We start from the raw sequence: 26,554 nt of genomic DNA on the forward strand, positions 1-26,554 counted from the left end.
ACAGTGACTTTAAATCATGTGTATATTAATGTGCATCTGTGCAACATTTATGTTACACTGAGCAGGATTTCAGGGCGAGGGCAGACTGCATTGTGTTGCAGCCCTACCAGGAGGCACACACAGCAGGCTCACTGAAAATTACATGCAACAGTAACTCACTTCATTATGATGATATTCTTTCACTGTAACCGACAGAGATTTGCCAAGCAGAGAGCAAAAAAAAAAAAAAAAAAAGAGGAGCAACTTGGGCATCTTTAAACAGAGGCTAGAAACCACTGAATGCCTCAAGTTAGATTGTCGGATGCAGCCACAAACCCTGCTGAAGCCAATCAGAACGGCGAGGCGGGGCTTCCACGCAGCGGCTTGAAAGGACGATGTAAGCATATCGATCACAGCACACATGACCGAGCACATGTTGCAACCATCCTTCTCAAGCCTCGCTCCGTCTCTCTTATAAACTGTCCTCATCGCATTCACCACACAGAGGGTTTGCAGTGTAAAAAAAAACATACTGTACGGCACAAAATGAAGGAATGAAGCAGGATACACATGATAGAGGCAGGGGAAACAGACAGAGAAAGATCCCCTGTGCTGAATGGACACAGATATGTCATCTGTATGGGTGGGCGTGCACATACGCACACACATCTCCCTGATATGAACTAGACGTATTTTGTCCCTCAAGGGGAAAGAAACCTCTCCCTTTAAATATTACATAATATAAAATATATAAAGAATTTGGTAGGTCTTTTTTAGAGCCAATCAATCGCTGGTTTTCTGTATCACAAGGAGAGCAGGAAGAGGAATACAGGAAGTTAATATGCACTAATCACATCCGAGCTATTACAGGAAAGAAAAGGTCTTGAATGTTAATGTAGTGTTGGTGCACATGTCGTGGAAGACAGCTCCATTTTCAAGGTAATTTTGTGGAGAAAGACAACTAGACATTCTGTTTTAATTCCTCTTAACCTCAGCTTCTTTAAAAGTGAACATTTCAGTAGAGAGCTGATTATGTGGAATCAAGGCAACTGCAACCTTACACAGATGGCATTAAACCCACATTAGTACAATGTAGTGTAATCAAACACCACAGCCCTGCAGTAAACACAACCTTTGTGCAGATTATGTCAAATTTTTGTCGCGACTGCACAGCCTAAGTTTTGGTTCGACTCAATTACACTATTATTTTTCAGGTTTGTCGTTTGCAGCGTCCTTGTATTAGATTACACAATATTGTCAAATTTAATCTGCAGTTTATAACATCATAAAGCTGTCACCTATATAAGATTAGCTTTTTCATTTGTGACACAGTGCCAAGCCGAAAAAGCAATATTCAGTTACCGGCACTTCTTTAGTGGCTGGACATAAATACCAGAGATGGAGAGAATGTAAAACTATCAAAGAAATGTGGTTTAGTTTACCTCCTAACATGTGGACACAGGCGTTCTGCTCTCAAAGAGGCGAGAAAAACATTTTTGTCATAATTACTGAAACAGTGAATTGTCACAAACACAGAAACAACACTTCACAGCAGGGTGTGATTGAACTGTTAGCTTGTAATTACACTCTGACTCTTACCAAATTTAATAACTATCCTGGAGGAAATACAACAAGAACAACTCTGCTTTGGTAAACCCAGATGAATAGCTATGTTGTCGGCCTCATGGCAGTATAAAAAAGAGACACTGCTCTAGCATGTATCGATGCACAAGTAGTATATGTGTGTATACATTCATGCATGAGTGAGATGTGTTTGCGTATGTGGTCCTTGATAAATATTGCGCCCAATTAAACTGCTCGGACTGGAGAGGCTCAACAGCATTAGGTGATTTATCTTGTGAAATGAAAGCGGTAACCTCTGACCTCCTGTTGACAAATGAAAAAGATGGACCTGTGATTTATGGCATGAACGAGGAAATTATCCTGCGCTTTTCAACAGAGATGCTTCTACCGCATCCCACCTTGCAGCTCCCCCAACACTATCAGCTCAGCATCAGCCTGCACGGCCCTTATTACATAAACCCACCTGGACACCCTGTAACACACACACACACACAGACTCACACACGCACACATGCTATCGTAATGAGCATTACAACCCCCCCAACCACAGCACACACCATGTATTGAGCTTTTCAGTCATTTCTAGGCATTTCTCAGAGAAGCTGTGCGACTACTCCTTTGTCACCTGACCGGATGCAGCACCATAAAAGGACAGTCGGTAGTGAGGCAGTCTTAAAGAGGCAGCTCCATATCAGTACGTACTAAGCTGCTCTACTGTAGCCTTAACTAACTGCAAGAGGGGGGTGAGGAAGCAAGTCTTAAAAGTCTCTCTCAGGCATTGATGCATCTTAGCAGAATCCACTTGTTTCCTCCACGTATTGAAAGGATTAAATCTTTAGGTGAATCTTAACAGTGATGGCTTCCACTGCTCAGTGAATCATAGCTTTGTGAAGTGTGAATGTGCAAGAGGAGTGGGGGAGGTTTGTGCATGGCAAAGGGACAGAGACCCCAAGACAGAAAACTGAAAAGACACTTATCAGTCCTGTACTAAAAGCCAATGTAATCTGCTGAGGAGCCTCCACGATGCTCTCCCAGCGATACAGACGCAGAAAACAAAGGCTAAACGGCTAAGACTCCTATTAATAGGCCTCAGTGGCAGAGAACAGCTGCTGCTTCACCACACACACCAAACACAGTACCTCCAACTGATGGAGTAATGAGAGAGAGAAGCATACACACGGAGCAAAATGAGGAATACAAGATGGCAAGAGTGGGAGATTGTATCAGAGCTGCGTGGCTAAGGAACAGCATTTTAGATTTTGTACATGCAGAAGCAGAAAGAAAGAGAGCTATGAAACGGAGTGCAAGCAGGAGATTAAGAGACGAGCCGGAAACTGACAGGAAGGCGAAGGCAGTTGATAGAATATAATGAAGGTGTTGCAGGTTCACGACAGACGCCACAACCGTAGAGAAACGAAGCTAAGGTGCCCTATGTGTGGGCAGAAATGCGATGACTAGAGGGGGCATTACTGAAGCATGGTGCTGAACAGAAGGGGGGAATAAAAATAGATAGAAGAAAATAGAGAGATGGCGAGGAAAACGGCAAAGTGCTCATGTGTCCGCGAGTGTATGGGAATGCAAAATAAACTCTGTGTAATTACCCGTTCACCTTGTCACAGAGAGCAACGCATGTGAAATCAGTGTGCTTGCTGAGTGTGCATCATCACGATTGTGCTCGATGCGTGCACAGTGTAAAAAAGCAGAGCAGAAAGAGAGAGATGGAGAGGGAGAAAGAAAAAAACAACAACAAAACAAAGACACGAATTAAAAGAGGAATGAAAAAGACAGGATGAAAAACAGAGAAGCGAGGAGAGAGATAGATAGAGAGAGTCAGAGCAGTCTGTAGGGATGCAGGCGGGGGAGGAATGTGGTTTCCATGGCAACCCGAGGAAGGCTGAGCTCTGGGTGTCCGTTCCAGCTCTGCACTGCACCGGCCCTCGCCTCTCAGCCGCCTTGCTCTCTCTCTCTCTCTCTCTCTCCAGCCTCCCCCACTATATCTTTCGTCTCTACACCCCCCCTTTCACTCCCTCCCTCCTGTTCCCTGCGCCTCCTCTGCTCCCTCACCTCCCTCCTTCATGTGATAGAGGGAGTCACACACACACACACATACACACACACACACACACACACACGCACACAGCCAGCTTCATATTATCCAGAGTCAACCTGTACTGTCACCGTATCCTCATGCAGACATTATCATACGAGCACATTGAATCCATGTGCTTACAGCCTGCATCTCCCTCTCTTTTACCCCCTCCAAACCCCCCCTGATCCTCACACCTCCACCCGCCACCCCCCCCACCCACTGCACTAGTTCTGGGCTCAGCTGAAAAGCCAACGCCTGCGGCCACTGTGCTGCCATGTGCCACTGGCCGTGTTGTAATGGGGAAGGCATGTGAACACAAGGGCTTTTAACCGTACTGAGGAACACGGTTAGCCTATGAGACATGTCTCTGTCATGACTGCTGCTCATGTAAGCAGCAGGTTGACCACCACTCTTGAAGAAAATTGTTTTATATTTTGGGAAATATGCTTATTCCCTTTCATGGCAAGAGTTGGGTGAAAAGATCAATAGCGCTCTCATGTCTCTGCGCTAAATATAAAGCTAGAGCCGGCAGGTGGTTAGCTTAGCTTAGCTTGACATAAAGACTGGAAACAGAGGGACACAGTTAGCCTAAAGCAACAAAGGCTACGCTCAAATTACAAGCAAATGTGGCCCAAATCTGATTTTTTTTTTGCTCCCATGTAACACAGATCTGATTTTTTGCAGTGTGGTGTGGACAATCAGATCTGATCCACTTTATTATTTGGTCCTAAATTCGATAGATATCCAATTACTGCCCATGTGACTGCGAGAGAATGGTCATATATGCATTGACGCATGGATTTCCCATATATCCATGTTTTTTCCACATCATACTTCACTGTGCAGGTGCAGATCAGTCACTATACAGTATTGAAGCCATCTGTTCAAAGTACAGAGGGCCGCTGTATCCAAACCATTGGCTGCCCTAGTCACAAGCCAATAGAGCCCAACTCTTTCTTGCGGGATAGTTTACTCAGATGCCGTGACAGCCTTGTCATGAGGGCCCAACAGAAACATTGAAATGTAGCCCTTGGCATTGAAAGATTTGGAAAAACTGCTATGTCATGCATTTTTCCAACAATGGAAAAATACCTGTTCTACTACACAGATACGACAGTGGTATAAATCCCAAAATGTTGAATTATTCCTTTAAATCTCTGATCTTAGACGCAGAGCAGCAGCAAGAGCCTCGACATGGTAAACCATAAACCAGTACATTAGGGTTTAAGTGATTTACAGCTGCAGGTAAAGACAGATATGACAAAATATTTATAAAGTATCACATAATTAATGTCCAGGTATGATTAAAAGCCTAAATACTATTAATTACTATGATCTTTCTGAGCATAATAGATGCAAATTATCATGTAGGTGTTGACAGGCTGACGAAAAACTTAATCACATATGTTTATTTTTAGCATCAAATATTAACATCACAACAATCAACACGGATAATTAGCACCTTCAATCTATTTAAACTGATCAAACAAATCTCTAGAAATCAATTACTGGATTCCGAGGACTGCTTTGTGCTTAAGCAGTCATGTGTCAACAACAATAAAATGTTCCACAGGTTATCAACCTTTAAGAACAGGAACACATGTTTGTTTGTTTGTTTGTTTCTTTCTTTCTTTATGATGCCGGGGCACTTCTGTGATTTCTCTTAATATCATCAGGTTCATTTATATCTGCCTCTGTTAGTAGCAGCTGCCTTTTCTGGTGCTTGTATAGACTCTGAGGAGACAATGTGTTCAGGAGACTCCTGGGAAACTAATTTTTGCTTTGCTTTACTCACCTTTGGCATGTCGACATGAGACACAGTCACCAAGCCAGAAACTCGCTCTACTTTGTGAGGGCTCCTCCTGCTGGTCACTCGCACCCGAGACACACCCTCCTCCTCCTCCTGGTCCTGTGGGACATGGGGGAATACAATCTTAAAAAAATAATAATAATAATAAACCCTCCTCAGAGCATACTTGTGGATAACAAAGATGACAATTACTACCAACATCCTTAACGGAGTAGTTCAACATTTGGGGGAAATTTGTTTTCTTGTTTACAGATGGATAAGAAAATTGATACTGATCGAGTCACACCTTGAGAATTAATTTAAAAAACTTCATTCAGCAAACAGAATATTTTTACACAGAAGGGAACACCTTCATAAAGGCAATAAGTATTACGCAATAAAAATAATATAAAATCCAGGGCTTAGCTTTGTGATTTGGACATAATGGTACTACATGAGAAGGTAGTCTGTACATTTAATATAAAGCTAGAACCAACAGGTTTCTTTTTATTCTTTAATGCTAATCAGTGCTAATTTTTAGGAGTCATTCTCTACACCACTCTGTAGGGAGTTACATGCTGGAGTTATCTCTTGGTCTGTCACAGAGACTTTCTGGAGCTTAACAAGTATATAGTTTCCTTGGAGCTTTACCAAGACTCTTGGAAGTCACTGAACATCGCCAGGCAAGCTGTTTCCAGTCTTTATGCTAAGCTAAGCTAAGCTAACCAGCTGCTGGCTCCATCTTTGTATATAAAGCCCACAAATTTGCAGAAGTCAGCTAGCCTAACCTAGCATAAATACTGGAAACAGGGGGAAACAGTTAGTGTGGCTCTGTCCAAAGGAGTCAAAACCCACCTACCAACAGGTCTAAAGCTCATTAATTAGTATGATATATCTTGTTGGTTTAATTGTACACAGTGGGCTAACTCCAGAAGGCTAAGAAATAGCGTGGCACATAACCCCTTGTAAAACCGCAATGTGTATATTTTACATCAAACCAACTAGATATAACATGTGAATTAGTGGGTTTTAGTGGTGCTGGTAGGCAGTTTGTTAACTCTGGACAGAGCCAGGCTAGCTGTTAGCCTCTGTTTTGATTGTTTTTGCTACGCTAAGCTAACTGGCAGCAACTCCATATTTAATAGACAAATGAGAGCGATATCAATCTTCTCGTAACTGTTGGCAAGAAAGCATGTATGCTTATTTCCTTAAGTGTTGTTAACAATCAGCTCTTTTTAGTGGGGCTGCACAATTAATAACAATATCACAATCGCAATATTGCAGGAGCTGCAATTTCTGACAAAAGTAAGATATGTCGCAATATTCTATTATAAACAAACATTTTGGTGCGGCCTACATATCATATACCAGAAATAAGAGAACATACGTGTTTGGTACAGACCCCAGGAAAAAAATCACATCATCATCACCATCATTTTTATTTTTTTTTCCTAGTGAAAATTATGCAAGAATTACCATTCCCCCTAAAATCGCTTCCAAAATAATCATATTATTGCTTTTGCATGTTGAGCAGCCTTACATTTGAGCACTACAAATAAAGACGAGCTAGTCCAAACATATAAATGAGCATGGCTAAGGAAACTGTACTGTAGTGAAAGGAGAGTAATTTGCACAATCAAAAGTTTAAAAATATCAGTGCTGAATAGCACACACCAACACAGTGCTAATTGTTGTGGAAACAGTCACCTACCAAAGCAACACAGAACTGGACTGAGTGGTTCACTCCACCCACATCTATGACAAATGCCAATTAAATATTAGCAGCAAACCTGTACCTAATCAAACAGAAGTGAACACAGCCTCACTGTGAACAGGGATATACAGTAGCGGCAGCCTACCTGACATTCTCTGAGTTTATTCCCACAGTTTAAACCACACAGAGCCTTAACTGACAGCAGAGGGCAGCCTTCAGAGCACGCCATCACTGCTGCAAAGTTTGACTAAAAAAAAAAAAAAAGTTTCAGGAGAAAAGGCCCAAAGATTTTCCAAACACGTGGTGCCTTCTCGGTCATCTGATACCTCCAAATTAAGATGAGAGCTTCTCGAAGACACAAGTGTTAATTTAAATACACACAGCCCAAAGCATGCAGGCAGCTGTTCATGCCCTCACTGTAACTAACAGGAGCAGAGTTGCAAAAACACACAGCACTGTATTTGTCTTGGTTGCTGCACTGGTATGGATCACATATACCATGCCTTACTTCAGTGAGTTTCTTTTTGACGGCTCCGTTCCCACATGGCAGCGCTGACAGGCAGGTCAGCTGACACTGCCAGAGCCAGAGATGCTCCCCCCCCAGCTGCCCGCTCTGTCTTATAGTGGCAGCTAAGAATATGCCCTTTGCACCATGCACACACATACACTTACAAAACTGTGCAGACATAATTGAAATGAGTCCATCAATTAATAATTTCAAGTCATACAATATTTAAAATGTATGAAATGTTTCTTCTTGGCCATTACTTTTATACTTGTTCCTGGATTTTTACACAGTAAAAAGGTTCTTGCAATCAAAACAGTAATTATTTTCTAATTATGAAATCAACTAGACTTCTAAAACCGGCTTCTTCTCTCAGGGCTTCTTTCATTTCTTTTCAAAAGGGAGCTATTCTCCGCTCTCACCTGCTACTCTGCACCAAATCAGGGAATTTGCAGACTCATTTAGTTTCCCTCCCATCCTCCACTCAGGTGACAACATGACTGGAATACCGATGAGCACCTCACTGGGTGTCCATTAAGCAGCTCTCTCCCTCTCAAACTTCCTTGTCTCCCTCTCCAGGACTGTGCCTGGGCCCCACGAGCAGCTGGGATCCAGATAGGGAAGGATGTGGGCAAGGATCAGGAGCCATGCTGCACTGAATTAGAAGCTCCACAGGGTGGATCACAGAATGCACCGAGAAGAGCTTAGGATGGCCAATAAAGTTCAAACCACAGTCACAGTTTGTGGCTTTTCTCCACGGCAGTGACAGATTATAAAGACATGGCACTGCAATTGACCTCATGCGTTTCTGCATCAAGGAAGTGCAACAACTACGTTATTTTGTCTTTTAACATCCTGTCTACACCACTTGTGATCACCTTTACCTGCATTTTATCTAATCTTGTGACACCAAGATGCCTGCTACGCTGCAGACCACTGTTTGAGACCAGCGAACAACAAAACTGGAAATTATTTCACAAGTCATTTCTGTGTTTCCAGCAGCTTTTTAGGCAACAAACATTGGTGTTTTTCCGGCAAAGATAGTGCCACAAAAAGCAGATATTCTTTATCAAGACATCGCTGCTTTTCTAGCAGGAAGATTGTGCCCCCAAAACCAGATATTTTAAGTGTTATTTTTTGTGCCTAAACCTGACCACACGTTAATTACAGCAATGTTGAAATAAAAAGTTCTGCTACATAATAACGTGCAAACGTAACATATCCGAATGAACATACATACATACACAAATGTACAGTGTCAACATTTTTCTAGTAATTGGGATGCAAACCGGTTCTGTAAAATAAAGTTAAGCATGAAAGACTGACAAAGTTGACGGACCATGACAGATAGCCTCTTATTACAGTTGTGCAGTTCCCGTGCACAGCGTTGGGATCAGATCATCATGGTTCAATAGTTAGCTAAAGAGATTGTTAAAATATAGCTACAAGTAAGTGATAACTGGTTGAATTAGACAGCTTAAAGTAATTATATGGTAAGTAGCATTAGCTAACTAAAAGACTCAGCTCCTGCCACTCCAAGTAGTAGTGCAAGGCAAACTTGATTAAACTGACCTAATCATTAACTACTATTCAATTATATAAAAATACAGTAATATTACTGGAGCCTTAGAATTTCTACCCTTAGAATAACAGCATTGAACCTGAATAATCCACAAATATTGACTTTTATATAACTAACAGCGTTAAATAACATCCTAGTTAAAATCATCTGATATGAACACATCTGGAGCATGACGGGTGCTGCTGATGAAAGGGTGCTTGATCTGATAGGGCTGTGGTTTGAACCTTGCGTAATCAGAAAAACAGATGTTCCCTTCTGTGTCCTTAACACAGTGTTACAAATGCATAAGAATCCTAATTTCCTGCTGAAAATCATGTCACTCGCTGGAGCTTTATGTGTTAAGGAGCAGTCATAAATTGCACAACTCAGTCTTCTGCTCTTTAAAGGCCATTTAATACAGTCCAGTAAATGACAAGTTTATTGTGGTTCCCCTGTTCAACTGGCCGCACATAATCCAGTTCAGACTTAGCACATGAATTTCAAAAACATATTGCCATTAAGTGATTGACTGGAGGGAGGGGCTGTTAAGCATGAAGGAATAATGTTAGATTAAAGTTTTGATCTCATGTGAGGATGGAATTGTGTAATTTCACTTTCACTTTTATATTATGAGGCTACAAAACTGAAAATGGTTTGCACTATATTTAACTTATAAACATGATCATATATGCAAGAGGTGCTTTATTGGGATCTGTATGAAATTTAGTAAACACCATCAACCAAATATGCAGGTGGCTCAGTCAAATCCACATTCTCTGTTCACAGGAAAGCAGATCAGAAAGGTGAGGCCCCTCCTGACAGTAACCTAATGGCTGACAGACATCACATTTACTGTGCCAAGTAGTGGCCAATCAGAAGGTCACAAATGATCAAATAGAAAATGGACGAGGGGGTACAGTGGTCAGCTGCCCTCCCAGCGGCCAATGGTCAAATGCAGGTTACTGTATGATACATATAATGCATTATTATGTAGCTTACAGCCTTTTTAGTGCAAAATGTGTCATTTTGTTTTCTATCGCACAGATAGTAACCCCTCAGTGTTGCCACATGAAACTGCCGTGACATAATTTTCAGCGTGACTCTCGCTGAATCCTTTCATCAACAACAAAGTCTGCACTTTTGTGGGCTTACATTTTTGCAAATGTGAGTCGAATGAATTTAAAAAATTGCGGTCGCTGTTAACGTTAGCTTGGCTTTTTAGAAATAGCAGGTTCGCGCTGAATGTTCCTTGTCACCCAAGTTACAATCCGAGTGACAATTCTCTCTGATCAGCTGTCTGCAGTGTTTAAATCCACCTTCTTGTATCAGCTCAGCTCATGTAAACCTTCATCAAGGTGGTACCAAAACAAATACCAGGTGCTATCAACAACTTTTGCTAATAGAATACCAAAAAAGAGAAACTTGATCAGCATGCTGCACGGTTTTCAATATACTGAAGAACTCTTGTGACGCATTAAAACTGAGAAAAGCTTTAAAACAAATTTCTAGTGGGCTCTTTTCACCTCTGAAGTATTTTGGAGTTGGCAGTGAATGGTTGTCTTCCAACACTACCAAGTATCAAATTCTCTAAAGGCGAGGTAAGTGCACATTCCCATTTCTGTGGTGTGACAGTATGTTTGAAAAGAACTGCTAATATTGCATCAGTAAACTGTTGCACACTTGCAGGCCTCTAAATAAGCAGAATACAGACCGATACACTCTGTTTTATTAAGTACATGAAGCGGTCGCATTATATTTGGTTGCTTGTGGTTAATAAATGAACAGTAATGATGAACAGCGTATTGCAGGCCCACATGATTTGATTAAATGAGTCTGATGTTCAAGTGGAAAAATCCAGTTTGTTGGTTCAAAGGGATCAAAGCTGGCCTTAAATCCAATTTAAAAATTATATCTTTATTATCTTTGGACTAAGATTAGAATTTAGGGTTTCTTTGTTTTGGGCATTACAATGTACATTACAACTTTGTACCCTCACGTACCACATGTAGATTAATGCTGTGTGTGAGGGCAGACAAATAACCAGACACACACACACACACACACACACACACACACACATTAAGCAGAAGCTATAGTGTCTTTCTAATCTCTGCTCAAAAACAGGCCAGAGATCATTCGGTTAATGGGCTACAGAAGTCAGCCAAAGATCAATTTCATTAACATTTTGGCATAGCTGAAGGAAAGTTATGAGGCAATATTAAATCATGCAAGTGATATGAAGTCAGGGGTTCCTACCATCCAAAGACCATTAGCAGATCAGTGACATGAAACCACAAACAACATCATCCATATTTTTAACCGCTGCATGTGGACTCTTCAGTACACTTCTGAGAAAGGTTAAAAGGGACAGTTCACCCCAAAATCAAAAACAGATATTTTTCCTCTCACCTGTAGTGCTGTTTATCAGTCTAGATTGTTTGGGTGTGAGTTGCCAAGTGTCGGAGATATTGGCCATAGAGATGTCTGCCTTCGATCCAATATAATGGAACTAGATGGCACTCGGCCTGCTGTCACTGCCCAGAGGAAAGCCTGCATTTATTCAGGGACAAGAGACTCACGCTCGTAAAAGTGCAATCCAAACAATAATGGCGTCCTCCTCAGCTGAGCTGTAACATTAAGGCCCAGACACACCAAACTTATATCTAAGAACTAGCAATAACGAAAGCCAACTGTTGGGTCACCTTACGTCACCTGTATCTCAACCAAAAAGTTGCACTTGAACAACCCCCAGAAACTACAGCCGACAGACAACCAGCACTGTTCTGTGCCATCGTGAGAGGAAATAACTCCGGGAGACCGACAGGACGGATTCAAGATGCTAGTTAGCCACTTAGCACATTAACAACACTACTCAATAGGCCCGTTTCCACTGAAGAAGTTCCTGGTACTATTTGGGGGGCAGGAACTACTACAGGAACGTCCTCTCGCTCGGCCCTTTCAACCGCCGTGTCTCCACTGAGAGAGAAGAGTACGAAGGTTCCTGTAAAGTTACAGGCTGCCTCTGGATGTGACGTAATCGTTGCGCGACCATTTTGGCCGGGGCGACGTAGGGACGCCGTTAGCCGTTAGCGGTGTCTGTAATAACTCACTAAATGGCCCGTGAAGAAAATATTTTTTCCAGTGGATGTCTTAGTTACAACATGATTGAGCTAACTGGAGTAGTTTCATGTCGTATCCGACAACGGGAGGCTTTTAACAGATGACGTCCTGATGTAGCTGATGCTTTCTAGACATCGTGACTTCCCATAACTGAATAAATACCACACATATCAACACAAAACTGCTTTGCTAGCTCAATCATGTTGTAACTAAGATATCCTCTGGAAAAAATATTTTTTTCACAGGCCATTTAGTGAGTTTTTTTTAGATGGCGGCGGAAGCTATATGAACAAGCTAACCCTCGTCTGCTGAGTTTTAAAAATGCAGGCTATTTTGTTGCTTTCTGTTGTCGTCACATCCCTCCTTGAGTATATCCAATCAGCACCAAGTAATCCCCAAGCCCCAGCCAGGAGTCTTTTGGGGCCGTTCTGAGTACCTACCCCGAGGCAGGGACTTGTTTAGCCCCTGTAAAAGTTCCGGAACTCTGTCCTTCGGGGGTGGTTCCTGCGGTGGAGACACGCACCAATGGCCCCGGCCCCGTAAAATTACCCCGAAGTTCCTGCGGTGGAAACGGGCCTAATGTTAAAGGAACAAAGGATATTTACTGTGTGCTAGCAGACAATGACGCAAACGGTTACTAACCATTTCTGCTTAAGAGTTCAATGGCTAAAAATACGACCTTACCCTTTCTAACAAGTTTGTTTTTATCTCACTCCCTCTTGACTTTAGCCTTTTGTTTATGTTCCTCAGTTCCATTTCTCCTCTCATGCACTGAGCTGAACTGCCGATCAGAGTGATGACGATGATTCAACATGCTGAATCAGCTGAATAAAAGCCAACAAGGGCCAACATGGCCTGACAAGGACCAGTGGTGCAGAACATCACAAAAACTAGAGTGACAGATGCTCACCAAAGGCATCTGCTTAATGTGTCTGGGCCTTAAGCTAGCTCTAAGGTGCTAGGTGAGCTAGCAGTAGATGCATGCTTTCTTCTGCACGGTAATACAGTGGGCGGTTGAAGTTCGGTAGAAAGAAAACAGTTCCTATACAAAACGGCTCACAACAAGGTCTGTGGATTATCTTGCGTAACCAGATTATGATTTCTGGAAAGAGACGTTGCTGTGCCATTTAGTTCCATCATAGTGAAGAGAAGGCAAACACCTCTACAGCTGGTATCTCCAACACTCGGCAACTCACACCAAAACAATCTAGACTGATAATTAGCACTACAGGTAAGAGGGAAATTTTTATTTTGGGGTGAACTGTCTCTTTAAAGCTAAACAAAATGCAGCTTTTCTCCCTTTGAGTCATTTGTATTTTGTGTCCTACATTAAAAATATTCTAAATAACCTGTGACAGCAAACACATTTCCTCTGCTCCCCTCTACCCGTGTGTCACCTCGCTCAAACTTTTATCCCCACCTGACACTCACTCACCAGGTTGAAGTCATAGCCGCCATGACTCATGCTAACATTTTCTCTATGTAGGAGTGCGAGGGACACAGGTAGTGACACCTCATGTTTGGATGCCGGGTAACCTTTTTGCGCAGCCGAGGAGGCAAAGCATGACACACAGCATGTGTGACACCAGATACAACGTAAACATTAAGAATATCTTTTTCCGATCTATAATGTGAAGAAGCAAAATTACCTCCCACGCATTCTGCCTGCTGTCCTCTTTAACAACAGTTTGTTCTGTGTTCAGTTGCAAGGTCACCTCGTAACACTCTTGAATATCTGTGAGAAAAAAAAACAATAATGAGCCTTTTCTTTCTTTACTTGGATCATTATAAAGAGATGTTAGTACTTTCTCTTTTACCCTGTATCCTTTATTTGTTGTTGGTAACTTCTCAGCCTTCTCAAGAACACTGCTTTGGTTGTGTAAAAGGATCCAGCGATCTATCATGGGCACACTGGGAGATGCTTTCCTCAGTGGTGCACTGGGTGAAAACGTGGGGGTGGAAGTCGTCTGTTTACATGGAAGTTATGTCTCCACATTTGCAAATGTTCTTCTTATCTTGTTGCTGAACTAGATGACTCAGGTACCAACTGACTAAATCATCAGCTCAGTGTCTCAGAGGCCCAGAATATGATATTTCATACTACCTGAACAACATGTATCATTTCTCTACTTTGTTTAGTTCAATGCCATTTTAGATTAATTACACTGTAGGTCATTTCCAAACTTGCTGCTTTGAAGCTTCATTTTAGGGTGAGGGTACATGAGCTCCTATATATGTTGAACAAATGAAGACACTGCCCCCTAGTTGAGTAGTGGCCAATTCATACCCCGTTTCATGCTTTGATTTGAGTGCTGTAGAGAGAGAAGTTGGTTTTATGAAAGCTATTTCCTGTACATTTGTGTATTTGTGTTGTGTATATGTATTTTGTATTTTGAGGTGAACTGTCCCTTTAAGGCAGACATCTGTAAAAGACCGAAAAAGGAAAAAAAGGCAAATTTTGAAAATACAGCCCTCTCCTGCAGCTCTCCCCTCTCTCTGTTCTAAGACCCTCCCAACAGATGACCACAGGCACATGCACATACTTCATATAGTAAACCAGTGTTTCCTATACACTGATTGATTGATTTAATCCTATTCCATTGTGTTCACTCAGCCCCCCCTTACTCCTCTGTTTTTGTTTACCAGACCACAAATGAGACTAGAATTAGCTAACTAGCCACAGTCTCTCCGCCTCACTCCCCACCACTGTGGACTGATAAGCCAGGAGGAGAGTAGGCAGCAGCTCGGCAGACGGATCTTTAGTTGGTAGCTGTAGCTACTCAGATCTGGCCAGTGCAAACCCCCTTGCTATGTCACAGCAAGCTGGTGGCCAACAGCAGTGCCAGGTTTAACTTGTGTAACAGCAGCAACAGAAAGTTTGTGGAACTGGCTGCTAGTTGGGGCTGTTAGGTCCCCCGGAGCTGGGGTTTGCACTGGCTGGATTCAGGTTGTTGCAGCTGCTGACTAAGGGTCCATCCCTGGAGCTGCAGCCCACTCTCCTACCTGTGAGACTGTCCATAGCGGCAGGAAGTGAGGCAGAGGACACACTGTGATTAGCTACATAAAAAAGAACATGAAGCCACAGTAGGTGGTTAGCAGAAGGCTAAACTATTAGCAACATTTTCTCTCCATCTCTGAAACGCTTCGCCAATATTGACACAAGTTTGATTTTGTTTATTGTCAGACTCTCTCTCAGACTCCGTTTTCGATAAGTCTGTCTTCCCTGTTTGAGTTGCTCTGCAGTGTAGGCAGTTGTTGTTAATGCTGGAATAGTAACTTTCTGTGCCGGATTCTCCGCTACTGAATCAGGCTTTCACTGCAAGCACATCTGCACTTGCTGAAATGACCTATGATTGGCCAACGTCTCAAGCAGGAGCTGGATTTTCTAAAGCCCCAAAACAGAGCTAAGAGGAAGTGCAGAAGTCTGGTTTTCTGTCAGACCACTTGAGTTGATGAAACTGCCTACCCCAGCTTTAATGTGAGGAACGTGACAACCATATACATAATTAATAATATGCTATATGTTTAATTTAGGGGCATAAAAGCGGAAAAAATATCAACAGGAAAATATAAGAGTCTCCAGTCAAGCAGCTCTGTGAGGCTGTACTTAGGCACAGAGGTGCTATGAGCTAAATCCTAACATCAGCATGGTAACACACTCACAGAGATTATGCTAACATGCTGGTGTTTATTTAGTAGGTGTAATGTTTACCATGGTTACCATCTTAGTTTAGCGTGTTAACATGCTAACTCTCAAGCACCACAAAACACTACGAGAGTAACATTATTAGCATTGACATCTCAGCATGTTCCTCAAGTTTTCCTTTTCTTTTCACACTCAACTCCTCTGCTCTCCCTCCTTTCTCGTCTCGTCTCCACTCATCACCTCTTGGCTCATTACACGCCCCATGTCCTGTGGTCACCTATTGAGTGGCAGCCATTTGATGAGAATGCACTGGGACAATTCTGCTGATGTCACACGCAGGCCTGGTTCCTGCACTGTTGACATAAAGAGGTTGCTGGAGAGTTCATCAACTTCCCAAAGTTCAATGTCAGGACAAGACGTTCTATGAGACACACTGGAGTGGGACGTCTAAGGAAACTTGATACACTTAAAATATGTCTTTATCTCTTAACAATGTCAATCTTTTGTTGAAGCAGACTCAAAGAAGAAAGTTCTCCACTCCATGTGTGTGTTAGTGTGTGTGTATATGTGTGTGTGTGTGTGTGTGTGTGTGTGTGAGACACAGAGAGATAAGAGTCAGTATATCCCTATGTAAGATACTGTGAGAACAAAAGTGTAAGAATGGAGCATGTGACTCATCACTGTGTCTGAATGTGGAGGAGTGAAGCCATGTGTGGGCAGAGTTTGTTGCCGAGCTGACTAAAGAGCAATCTCACTTACACAAACTCTTATATACATGCACACACACTCTGTGGAGCCTACCTGCATATACACATCTACATACTGCCACAGACACACACACAAGTACACACAATAACACCAGAACATGCTTTAGATGCAGTGTAAGAGTTTAAATTGCTATACATCTACACATGAGTATGCTGCCTTTCTACAAACCCAGCATTAAGTGTTGGTTGCAACGTTTGTCCTTAAACCTGCATAAATAGTTTTGTTTTTGCCAATTTAACAAGACAATTAGAAAGCTGATATCAGCCATATCAACATTAGCATTCATTTGTGTTTCTGGCCACCTGAAAAATGTTAGTCTCATATTCACTCTTCTTTTAGGTCTGGTTTGAGAAAGTATTCGGCTCTCTTGCTGCTAAATGCTCCACTATGTTCACCAGGTTGTCGCAAACTTTGTCTGTCTGTAATTTGGTGCTGGGAAGGTAGTTCATAGTGTGTTTATCACAGCTAGCTAGCTGCCATAGCTGGAAACGAGGTTAATTAGAGCATTAGCTGCAGTTACATGTACAGTATTCCTTTAATCTGATTGAAACATATTAGTTAGAGACTCCAGCTGAATTGTTCACATGCGCGATCTGATATTACATGCCCTGAAGCATTTAATCAGAACATTTTGGCTTGCACAAAGTGGTTTCGCCCACTGTGAAGCATCTAATCTGCAGGAAATATAACAGAAGAAGATTCAGTTTTTTTCCCAACCTTATTGACAAACTTGTATTCATTCAATATTTAAAAGTATAAAAGAGGAAGAAGTGGCTCCGTCTGTTAATACAATTTCATGCTGAGAAATGTAAGTGTAACCCAGGTTATTTTCTGCAGCTACTAATTACAGATGTCACCTAAGCAGCTCGCATGCAGATTTATCAGCAGAGGTTCCAATTTACCAGTATTACCTAAACGTCTCATAGACAGGCTACTGCTACTGGTAGCGATAGATGATTATGTCCAGCAACTCCACATTGCAGCATGTAACAATGCTACATAAAGCTACTGTTTCACAATCAAACTCACATAAGAACGTAGCACTAGCAGAGCGCTATGTGTGTTTTAAATGTATTAACAATTCTCTTTTAAAATCAGTAGGGGAAGGCACATAGAAACAGCTGTTGTAGCCTGTCCTGTGCAGTGTACACACTGCACAACGTCACCTACTGTTACCCCAACATGGGGCAAATATGCACAGAAAGAAATTATTTATTGCAACTAGATATAAACAATTGGATGAGGCGTTTACATGGATATTAGGTGCTGGTATTTTCCTATTAAAAGGATTTTGAAATGTTAATACGACCACTCTAAACTTGATTGAAAATTAATTTCAATCAGGCCGGATCGCGCCAGTCTTTTCTGATTAATGTGGTTTCTCATACATTTAGTTTTTTGACCCACTGTTTACATTAAACGCTGGTTAGTTCAGCTTTACATAAATCTGGAAAATGTTGCATCTGTTATGTCTTGCAGGATTTGCTCTTCAGCTGGATCTCAGACACCTGGCTTGCTTTCACACAACTAACACTTCTAATTGCATCGTTTGCATCTATTCCTGGCTAGGTAACAAAAACACAGAAACGTGCTCAATCAGGTCTTGACATGTTTGAGATCAAGATTCGCAGTCACACAAAGTACAGAGAGTTTTTGTTTTACAACAGTGACTTTCCAAAAAAAATCTGCTAACTGTTCCAACCCTCACAGACCACATAAATTCCTGGCCATGGAACAAAATACATAATCCAAGCCAGAAGTCTCTTTCACAGGACTTATTCCCAGATCTCGTTTTGATGCTGGGACTATTTTAGGACGGCCTGGTCGGAGCTCTGAGCCTTTTTGTCACAGTCATAGGGGGTTTCCTGCACCTTCTCCCTGTCCTACAAAGACTGCGTGCACGGTCAGCATGTTTATGTGTGTTATAGGCCGCCCCTATTTGTCATGTACCTATTCAATTGGACTGAAGTCATCTCTGTATTGCCTGCCTGGGTGAATCACACAAAAAAAAGAATGTGCCCCTGGTTCTTTACATGATGAGCAAGTCGCGGCTCACTAGAATAACACATTCACAGAAAACTAGGTCACAATTTCAAGGCAGGGCAAACAATTCACCCCCTTGTCACTGCCTTGATAAAATACTCCCCAGGCATTTAGGGTCTTCTGCAATTTAACGTGTGACTGTCTGTATTTGTGCCCCAACTCCCCGCAGCCCCCCATGCCTCCCACTGCATGTTTGTATGTTGGAACAAAAGGGTGGACGCACAGTTAAGGCAACCTTTGTTCGTGACTGTGCAACCATGCAGACATCCAATCAAGTGGCCAGGACTGAACCCAACTTCCCACACTGCATCAAACACCTCTTTACTTCCCACAGTGTATCAAAGCTAGAGAGATCTCTTAAAGACAAATACTGTAATGCTGGCAGATTGCTGTCTTCAGATTGTAAAAACGGCAGCAAAACTTTTCTTGTTTTGCACAAAAAAAGTTTACAACATCGTCAGCTCTACACACAAAGCTCTCCACAAAAATGGAAATGGTTCACATGGCCCTGAGCATGTGAAGGCAAACACAACAGGACAGGATAAGAGGATGAGTAATGTTTATACAGCACTGTATTCCTATTAGTGCTGTGAACCGGCTGCTCCTCCACTCTGCCTTTCCTGATGAGAACCACGTGTTGAACCAAGCCGTGCACCTGAGACACGGCCACCACAGTCCTCTTCTTCCTCGACCCTCACACTCTGATACACAGAGCCAGGAGAGTTGCAGCAGAGACTTGGCATGACGGCCAAGAGCAGTTTATTTTCCTGTCTGCCTCGGGCTCGGTCCTGATTGAACATTCTTTGTGAGGAATGTTTGGAATTCTGATTTGGAAAGCGACTCTCTGAGTCTCCCTCACTTAGATAAACAACAAGGTACATTACATGTGATATCAATAGTTATTGAACTATAATTGTGCCTGGCACCATGCTATTTAAACCATTCATATATTCTACAGAGGTACATGAGTAATGTCTAATAAAAATGTTTTATCAACATATTATGTGACACTGTGCCAATACTAAGAGACTTCATTTGCACCCAAAGAAGACACAAGTTAAAGCTGCAGTTGGTAACTTTCATAAAAATTACTTGTGCCATATTTGCTGAAACTGTCAGTATATCCACACGGCAAAAAATCATATTCCTTTGCCTCTCTTAGTGAGATAATGGCATTGCTGCACGTGAATGAAAACAATCAATCAGAGCTGAATCTCTAATGCAGCTGTCAATCATGTCAATCACTGCTCGTGAACTCAGATGTTTTCAGATACATATTTTAGTGTACTGTTTAGCTGTAAAATGAGAGACTTGGCTCTGGCCTGTCGGCAATGCTTCATTTCAGCTCGACTGTTTTTCTCATGGTGACCAGGTCAGAAGACTTCAACTTTTTTTTTTTTTTTTTTTTTTTTTATTAAGATATTTTTGGGGCGTTTTTGCCTTTAATGGACAGGACAGGACACCCGGACCGCTGCGGCAACAGCCTTATACATGGGGCACCTGCTCTAGCCACCGACGCCCCAAACTTCAACATTTTACAGCTAAACAGTACACTAAAATATGTTTCTGACGTTTTAAGCAAGAAATAGGTAATACAGTGACAGAGTCTTGATTGATCAATGCTGCCAAGTAGATTCAAACAAATGCCATTAGAGGCAGTGGGAGGAAGAGGAACGTGATCCGTCTCATGTCATACTGTGGTGGATGTAGCGATAGTTTCAGCAACTATGACAAAAAAGTATTCTCATAAAAGTTACCAACTGCACCTGATGTAGAAAGTAACCACTGCCCTGCTCAAGGACACTTCAGCATGGTTTATTCATATCTCAGTGGGGATGACACCTAGAAGGTGGCGATAATACTGATTAAACTGGTACAAATGGTGAGCATAAAGGTCTTGTGTTGATGCAAAAAGACACTCCTTTGTTAAACTGCTACATTTAGCTGACTAATAGGAAGTTTGACCAGCCAGTATATAACTGACCTATAACAAGACTGAAGGTCCCTCAAGAAAGGATTCTTAAATGGCAGCATTTCAAGGATGCTACGTAACTGAATCCTGTCGAAGAACTGTTCCGACTTCTAGGATTCAATGAATTCTACCAGGGGCTGACTTCTTCATTCAGAGAAATTTCAAGGATGCCTGTGTGTATCATCAGTGCTCTTAAAGCAACCACAATCCTATGCGCATGATGCATTGGTCGTGGCCCCTGACTTGGATACAAGGAAAATAGGCTATTTAACTTTTAGTTATTTCACCTACAGTCCACCAAAAAATGTTTCTGAACAAATCTGAGGTGAGACATGGACAATCCAGCTGCTAAATCCTCAGTTATACTAGATCTTCAATGCCAAATTTAAAGTTTGTTATGATTTTAATAAGAAAGGGGCACTAATGCACTGCTCGTATGCTGCAGTGCTTGTTTTTTAAAAATGGCACAGATCTAGAGCAAAGTGATGGCCTTGCCGATGGTGCAATATGCATTTTAGCGTATGCATCTTCAGTGTCCTTGTAAACTGGTTATCATGGTAAATGTGTTCCAGCAAAGTAAAACAAGTTGCCATTATAAATTCCTCCTGAAATAGACCCAACTAAAGCTGTCATTGCACAGGCTAAGTTTGGTAGCTGTCTTAATGTTACTGCCCTCAAACAAAACATTTCTTCCACTGATTTAGAAAATGTAGTGCAGAATTGAAGGTGGGACCTTTCCCATGACGCACACCTGCACACTTGCTAGACTTTTCCATTTTGTGTTCTCCAAATCCTAGGAAGGAGTCTTGTCTAGCCTCTGTAGGACCTGACTTGGAAGGACCCTTCCTACCAAGGAAGCATCCTTGACTTTGAGAGTCTACAGCCATGCTAGCTGCTTTGTGAGGTTGTACTAAGGCACAGCTGTACTTTGAGCTAAACGCTAACATCACTGTGCTAATATTCTCACAACGACATGCTAATGTCTTTTAGCAGTGTTTAGCAGGTCCATGTATAGTGTCTATCATGTTCACCATCTTAGTTTTGCATGCTAACATATGCTAATTAGCATTTAACACAAAGTACAGCTAAGGCTGATGGGATTGTCATAGTTTACTAGAGTACTGGACAAATTTGAAGCTTGACATGATGGTGGTGTGAAAAGTCAGAGAATCAACCATGTTTTTCCCATTTATCCTCAAAGTGACTGTTAATGTCTGTGCTGAATTTCATGGAAATCCATCACATTATTGATAAGACATTTCGCAAAAAAACAAAACTGTCAAACTGCTGGTGGTGCCGGAGTTAAAATCAAAGGATCACTACAGTTGGTAGTCTTCCACTAGGGACCATTTATGTCTTAAAGTTTTGTGCCAATCACTTCAATAGTTGTTAAGATATTTCAGTCTGGGCCAAAGTAGTGGAACAACCAACCTTGCCGTCCCTAGAGCAAAACTGCAAGCATGGCTAAAAAAAATCCTTGGACACTTAAAAGGAGGAATAGAAATAAATGTAAGAGCTACACTTACTTTGCGGACCCCTGAGCCCTTGGGCCCTTGGGCCCCTGGGCCTGGTAGGCCCGTTTGTAATCCACCCATACAAATATGGTTTATCTACGATGACATTTAGTATACGAGAAACAATCACCAATTTAAACCCAAAACAATTATATCTACAAATGTTCTTGATTTGGGGTATCAGCATGGGACACAATGAGTAGGAAGACCCACCTTCAGATTTAAGACTGTGATCACAACCATCTGTCCTGCATTAGTGTTTTTGATCAACACAATAGCTACAGTACGTCCTAAACCTCTCCTTCAACGGACAAGGGCCTACATTTACCAGTAACAGATTGACCACCTCTTGGCTACTTAAAGGGTTGAAGGCAATGATGCACTGGGCAGTTGCAAATCATAAATTCCCCAAAGTTGCATGCAAAAAGTCACAAAAATTATAAATATTAGTCATAAACTGGTTCAATCATACCTAAGTTTGGAGCCCTCTGGGAGGGTGGATGGACAAGGGGTTGTCAGTGACACAAATTAAAAGTATATATATCCATTTTTTATATTTATCTGTAACATTAATGGATTAACGTGTCCAGGCTTCTAACAAGAACACGAGATGGTATTTTGGTCTGGCTTCAGTTATTTTAGAGGCTTTTTTGGACCATTTCATTCAACCTATTTAGCCAATGACCACCTGCAGCGCAACACCATTCATTATTATTTACAAGTTGATGAAGAGGGTCTTAACACTGGATACCAAAAGCCATAAAAGCTGCACCAGTTGTGTCCTAGTGGGCTGCATATCTCTGCTGCATTTGAAGAAGCCTTTGAATGGGACTTGTTAAGACATACATGTGGTTATGAATTATGGACTGTGAATGATGGAATACACCGCTGACATCACTGTGTTGGAGAAAAGCAGAAACAGTAACAAATCCTTTCTTCATGCATGAAAGCTGCTCTATATCATTCAGATTTATTATCTGGTGTGTTGCTGAGCGTATCAGACATAGAAAAAGATATATGATAAAAGTGCGTTCACTATTGCTTCAGACGCATCACTGGCAAAACCATGATACTGTATTTCTTCAATTGCTGCCTGAGCATCCCCTCCCCCGCAGCTACCCAGCAGTGGGTTAGCAGTAGCAAAAGCAGACCCAAGGGCAAGCATCATTATAACATGGCTGTGGTAATTAGAAGGATCACTCAACTGTTGATTAAACTGAAGTAATTTGCTTTATCTGCTGGAAAAGGAACTGAGATTCATATTGGCTTCCTTGAGCTCTTTTCAAAAACATCATACTTGCCATGAAGGTGTACCTCATTATTAATAGTGACTCTTCAGATGAGTTTCAGTCAGAGCTACGCACACTTCAGGATGCTTTCAGGAGCAGAGATATCAGTTTAGTCAGCAGCAGTTTTAGTAGAGTACTATCACTTGCTGGTAATGGTGAATCAACTGTTTCCATGTTGACATAAGTTCATGAAGTACATGGTACAAAAGAGGCCATTTTGGCAAAGTCAAGGGAAGAATCGTGCTTTCACAGTGTGACAAGTCTGACCTTATAATAACTGAGTCTATAGATAGACTGTGTTGTGGCTGGCTTTATTGGGATTTCTTTACAATGTGTATATGTTACGGGGGGGGGGCATACAGCAACCTCTGTGAGGCAAGCTGAAAGGCCTCTTTCATAAAACTTAATTGGAAGACATTTAGACCCAGTTAACTTGCCATACAAATTAATACAACCTGACCAAGTCTACATCCTGCGTCGGCAGCAAACCACATGACAGCATAAATCAAAGGCGGCACTTAATGACTGAGACAACTGATTGCAGCAAACCATGAAATATCAAGCTTCAAACTGTCTCCTTTACTCGTAAAGAAGGGGGTGTGAACAGGAAGTCCACCCTGAGAAAACTATGGTGTAATTCAAGCTATAGTGGAGAGTTTTGAAAGACGCTCTTCTGCAAAACGAGCAGGTTTACTGTGTTTTTCTTACCCAGAAGGGCATGGAACAGCTGGCTGCCTAAGATGGAGGAGACTTTGCCCACGCTGGTCTTCAGGGCCTGCTCCTCTGGGCTGGTTAGGTTGGCCTGGTAGCGCCTTAGCAGCCCCACCGCTCGCTCTGTGTCTGCCTCACAAAGGAAATACATGTCTCAGGACAACTGCAGCAAAGGAAATACATACATACTACTACGCTCCTATTTTGCAGAACAGCTTTCTCCTATTTGCACCCTGGTAATGGAATAACCCTCAGAACACACTACAGCTTCATGATTCTGTCTCCCTGGGAGAGTTCAAAGCTCTGATTTAAAGAAAATATGAAACCAAAGAGTGCAATTGCTTTTCTGAACTCGATTTTTTGCTCTGTTTTGATTGTCTGTTGTCTGTTTTTGACATGCTGTATTTTATAATTTCTGTAACCTTGTAATGGCACGCAGTCTTGGCCAGGTCTCCCTCCAAAATCAGATTTTAATCTCAAGGGACTTCCTGGTTAAACAGGTTAAAGAAAAATTAATAAAGCATATCTTGGCAGTCATTGCTGACAGGGTTAATAATATTCTTATGAACTTGGGTTACAATTAATATTTATTGCATTGCTCTTGAAAGGCAGTTGATCCATGGGAAGGATGTGAAAATGAAAACAAAAGGAAAAGGTTGAAGCCTTGAGCTTCGGTTACTGACTGTGAGAACATTTATGTGAAATAATCTTTGTTTCTCAGGATGTATGTAACCGAAATAAAAATGATTCATCCGATATATGACGAGATACCCTTTCAAATGTGTTAGGGCTGCAACTATCTTATTATCAATTACTCTATAATTTCCCTGATTAATGGTTTGCTTCATAAAATGTCAGCAAATAGTGAAAAATTACAGTAACAAGTTCCCACAGGCCTTGGTGCCATTGTTAAATATATAGTTTGGTCCAGCCAACAATCCAAAACCAAAGAATGTTCAGTTTCATGACTAAGAAAATTACATTTAAGGAGATGTAGTCTGAGAATGAGTGCCATTTTTGCTTCAAAAAATAGACCATTAATCTATTTTCTGTCAGCTTTAAAATCTAAAGCGAATAACTAAACAATAATCTGATGCAGAACTCCTACAGACTTGTCACTGAAGATAAAGTACCATCATGCATGAAGCTATAACTTCATGTGTGACTATCACAGATACACGGTTAAGTGCACATATATGATTTTAAAGCATATATGATATAATGAGGATGATTTCTATGTGACTTATAGGCAAATGCAACACTGCTGTTTGTTACATTCCCCTGCAGAGCACATTAAAGGTATTTTTCTCTTTGCAACACGACTGTACAGCTGGTTGTTGAACCCGGTGGGTGGTGAGGAACACAGCACAGAGATGATCACCAAGGTAAATCTACAACTTCACAGTTTCCTACCTGATCCTGAACATTTTGATCGAGAAAAGCCTCAAAACAGTCAACTGCTGCCCGGAAGTTGCACAATTTCCAGTTACTGTATTTTCTTTTTTACCTTTTTTTTTTCCATTCCTTAAGGGCAAAAAAAGAAACTTGTTTCTCTTGGGATTAAAGCTGAGGTTAATGGGCCAGTGGAAAGTCGTGCGGAAACTTTCCTCAACTACAAAGCTGGCATTAACCTAAAACTTCAACTTTAACCGAGATTTACTACAAAAACTCTGACACGTGAAGGAGACGTTACCTTACGCTAACGGTACTTACCATATTTATGCACCATGGTGTTGCCAACTCCATAAAAGTCGTTTAAAATACACTTTTGTGTTTTTTCTCTCTGAAGAAAATAATTGCAGTAATAGACCCGGGTAATTATACAACCAAAAGTGTCGCTCCTCCTTCACAAACAAGCAACATGTAGAGTTTTAAATCCAGTCGCTGGACACTCCCCGTCTGTCTGAGTGTTACTGCAGTGCTCCACACCCACACACAGGGGTTAAGATGTGACAGGAGGAGACTGTTTACTTCATGTCAACTTTCCAGAAGTTTTGGGGCAAAACGGCACCACGGAGCGTGACATGTTTCTCCTCCCCTCACAAACATGCCTCGCCTCCATGAAAAACGGCCCCGTGGCTCTCAGCCTCACCGGGACACTGTAACATCTATATTATCACACTCAAACGATGCTAGCTGCTGTTAGCTTACATTATCTGTTGCATGACATCATCATTGGTGATCAATCAGTTGATGAAACCTCTTTTACTGTGTTTGATTTTTCTCTGATCTCCCGTCAGTCGCCTCTTTTCCAAATGTTTGCATCGTGT

The 26,554-nt window shown here is 41.7% G+C and overlaps 1 protein-coding gene across 4 annotated transcripts in view; it reads right to left on the reverse strand.

The window, feature by feature from the left end:
* The window catches only part of dlg3 (discs, large homolog 3 (Drosophila)), a 104,657-nt gene extending 78,353 nt beyond the window's left edge, over positions 1 to 26,304 (reverse strand). The window contains exons 1-4 of one of the 4 annotated variants that reach the window (XM_078169400.1): positions 25,998 to 26,304; positions 24,282 to 24,413; positions 13,991 to 14,076; positions 5,448 to 5,561 (exon numbers count right to left, since the gene is read on the reverse strand). In XM_078169400.1, coding sequence (XP_078025526.1) covers positions 5,448 to 5,561; positions 13,991 to 14,076; positions 24,282 to 24,413; positions 25,998 to 26,013 — 348 coding nt within the window. In that variant the 5' untranslated portion in view covers positions 26,014 to 26,304. Of the gene's footprint in view, positions 1 to 5,447; positions 5,562 to 13,990; positions 14,077 to 24,281; positions 24,418 to 25,997 lie in introns of all 4 variants that reach the window. The other 3 variants (XM_078169401.1, XM_078169402.1, XM_078169398.1) reach the window with 3 other exon arrangements.
* Between the last annotated feature and the right edge of the window lie 250 nt (positions 26,305 to 26,554).

Source organism: Epinephelus lanceolatus, chromosome 7, assembly GCF_041903045.1.
Source record: "Epinephelus lanceolatus isolate andai-2023 chromosome 7, ASM4190304v1, whole genome shotgun sequence".
NCBI classification, from domain to species: domain Eukaryota; kingdom Metazoa; phylum Chordata; class Actinopteri; order Perciformes; family Serranidae; genus Epinephelus; species Epinephelus lanceolatus.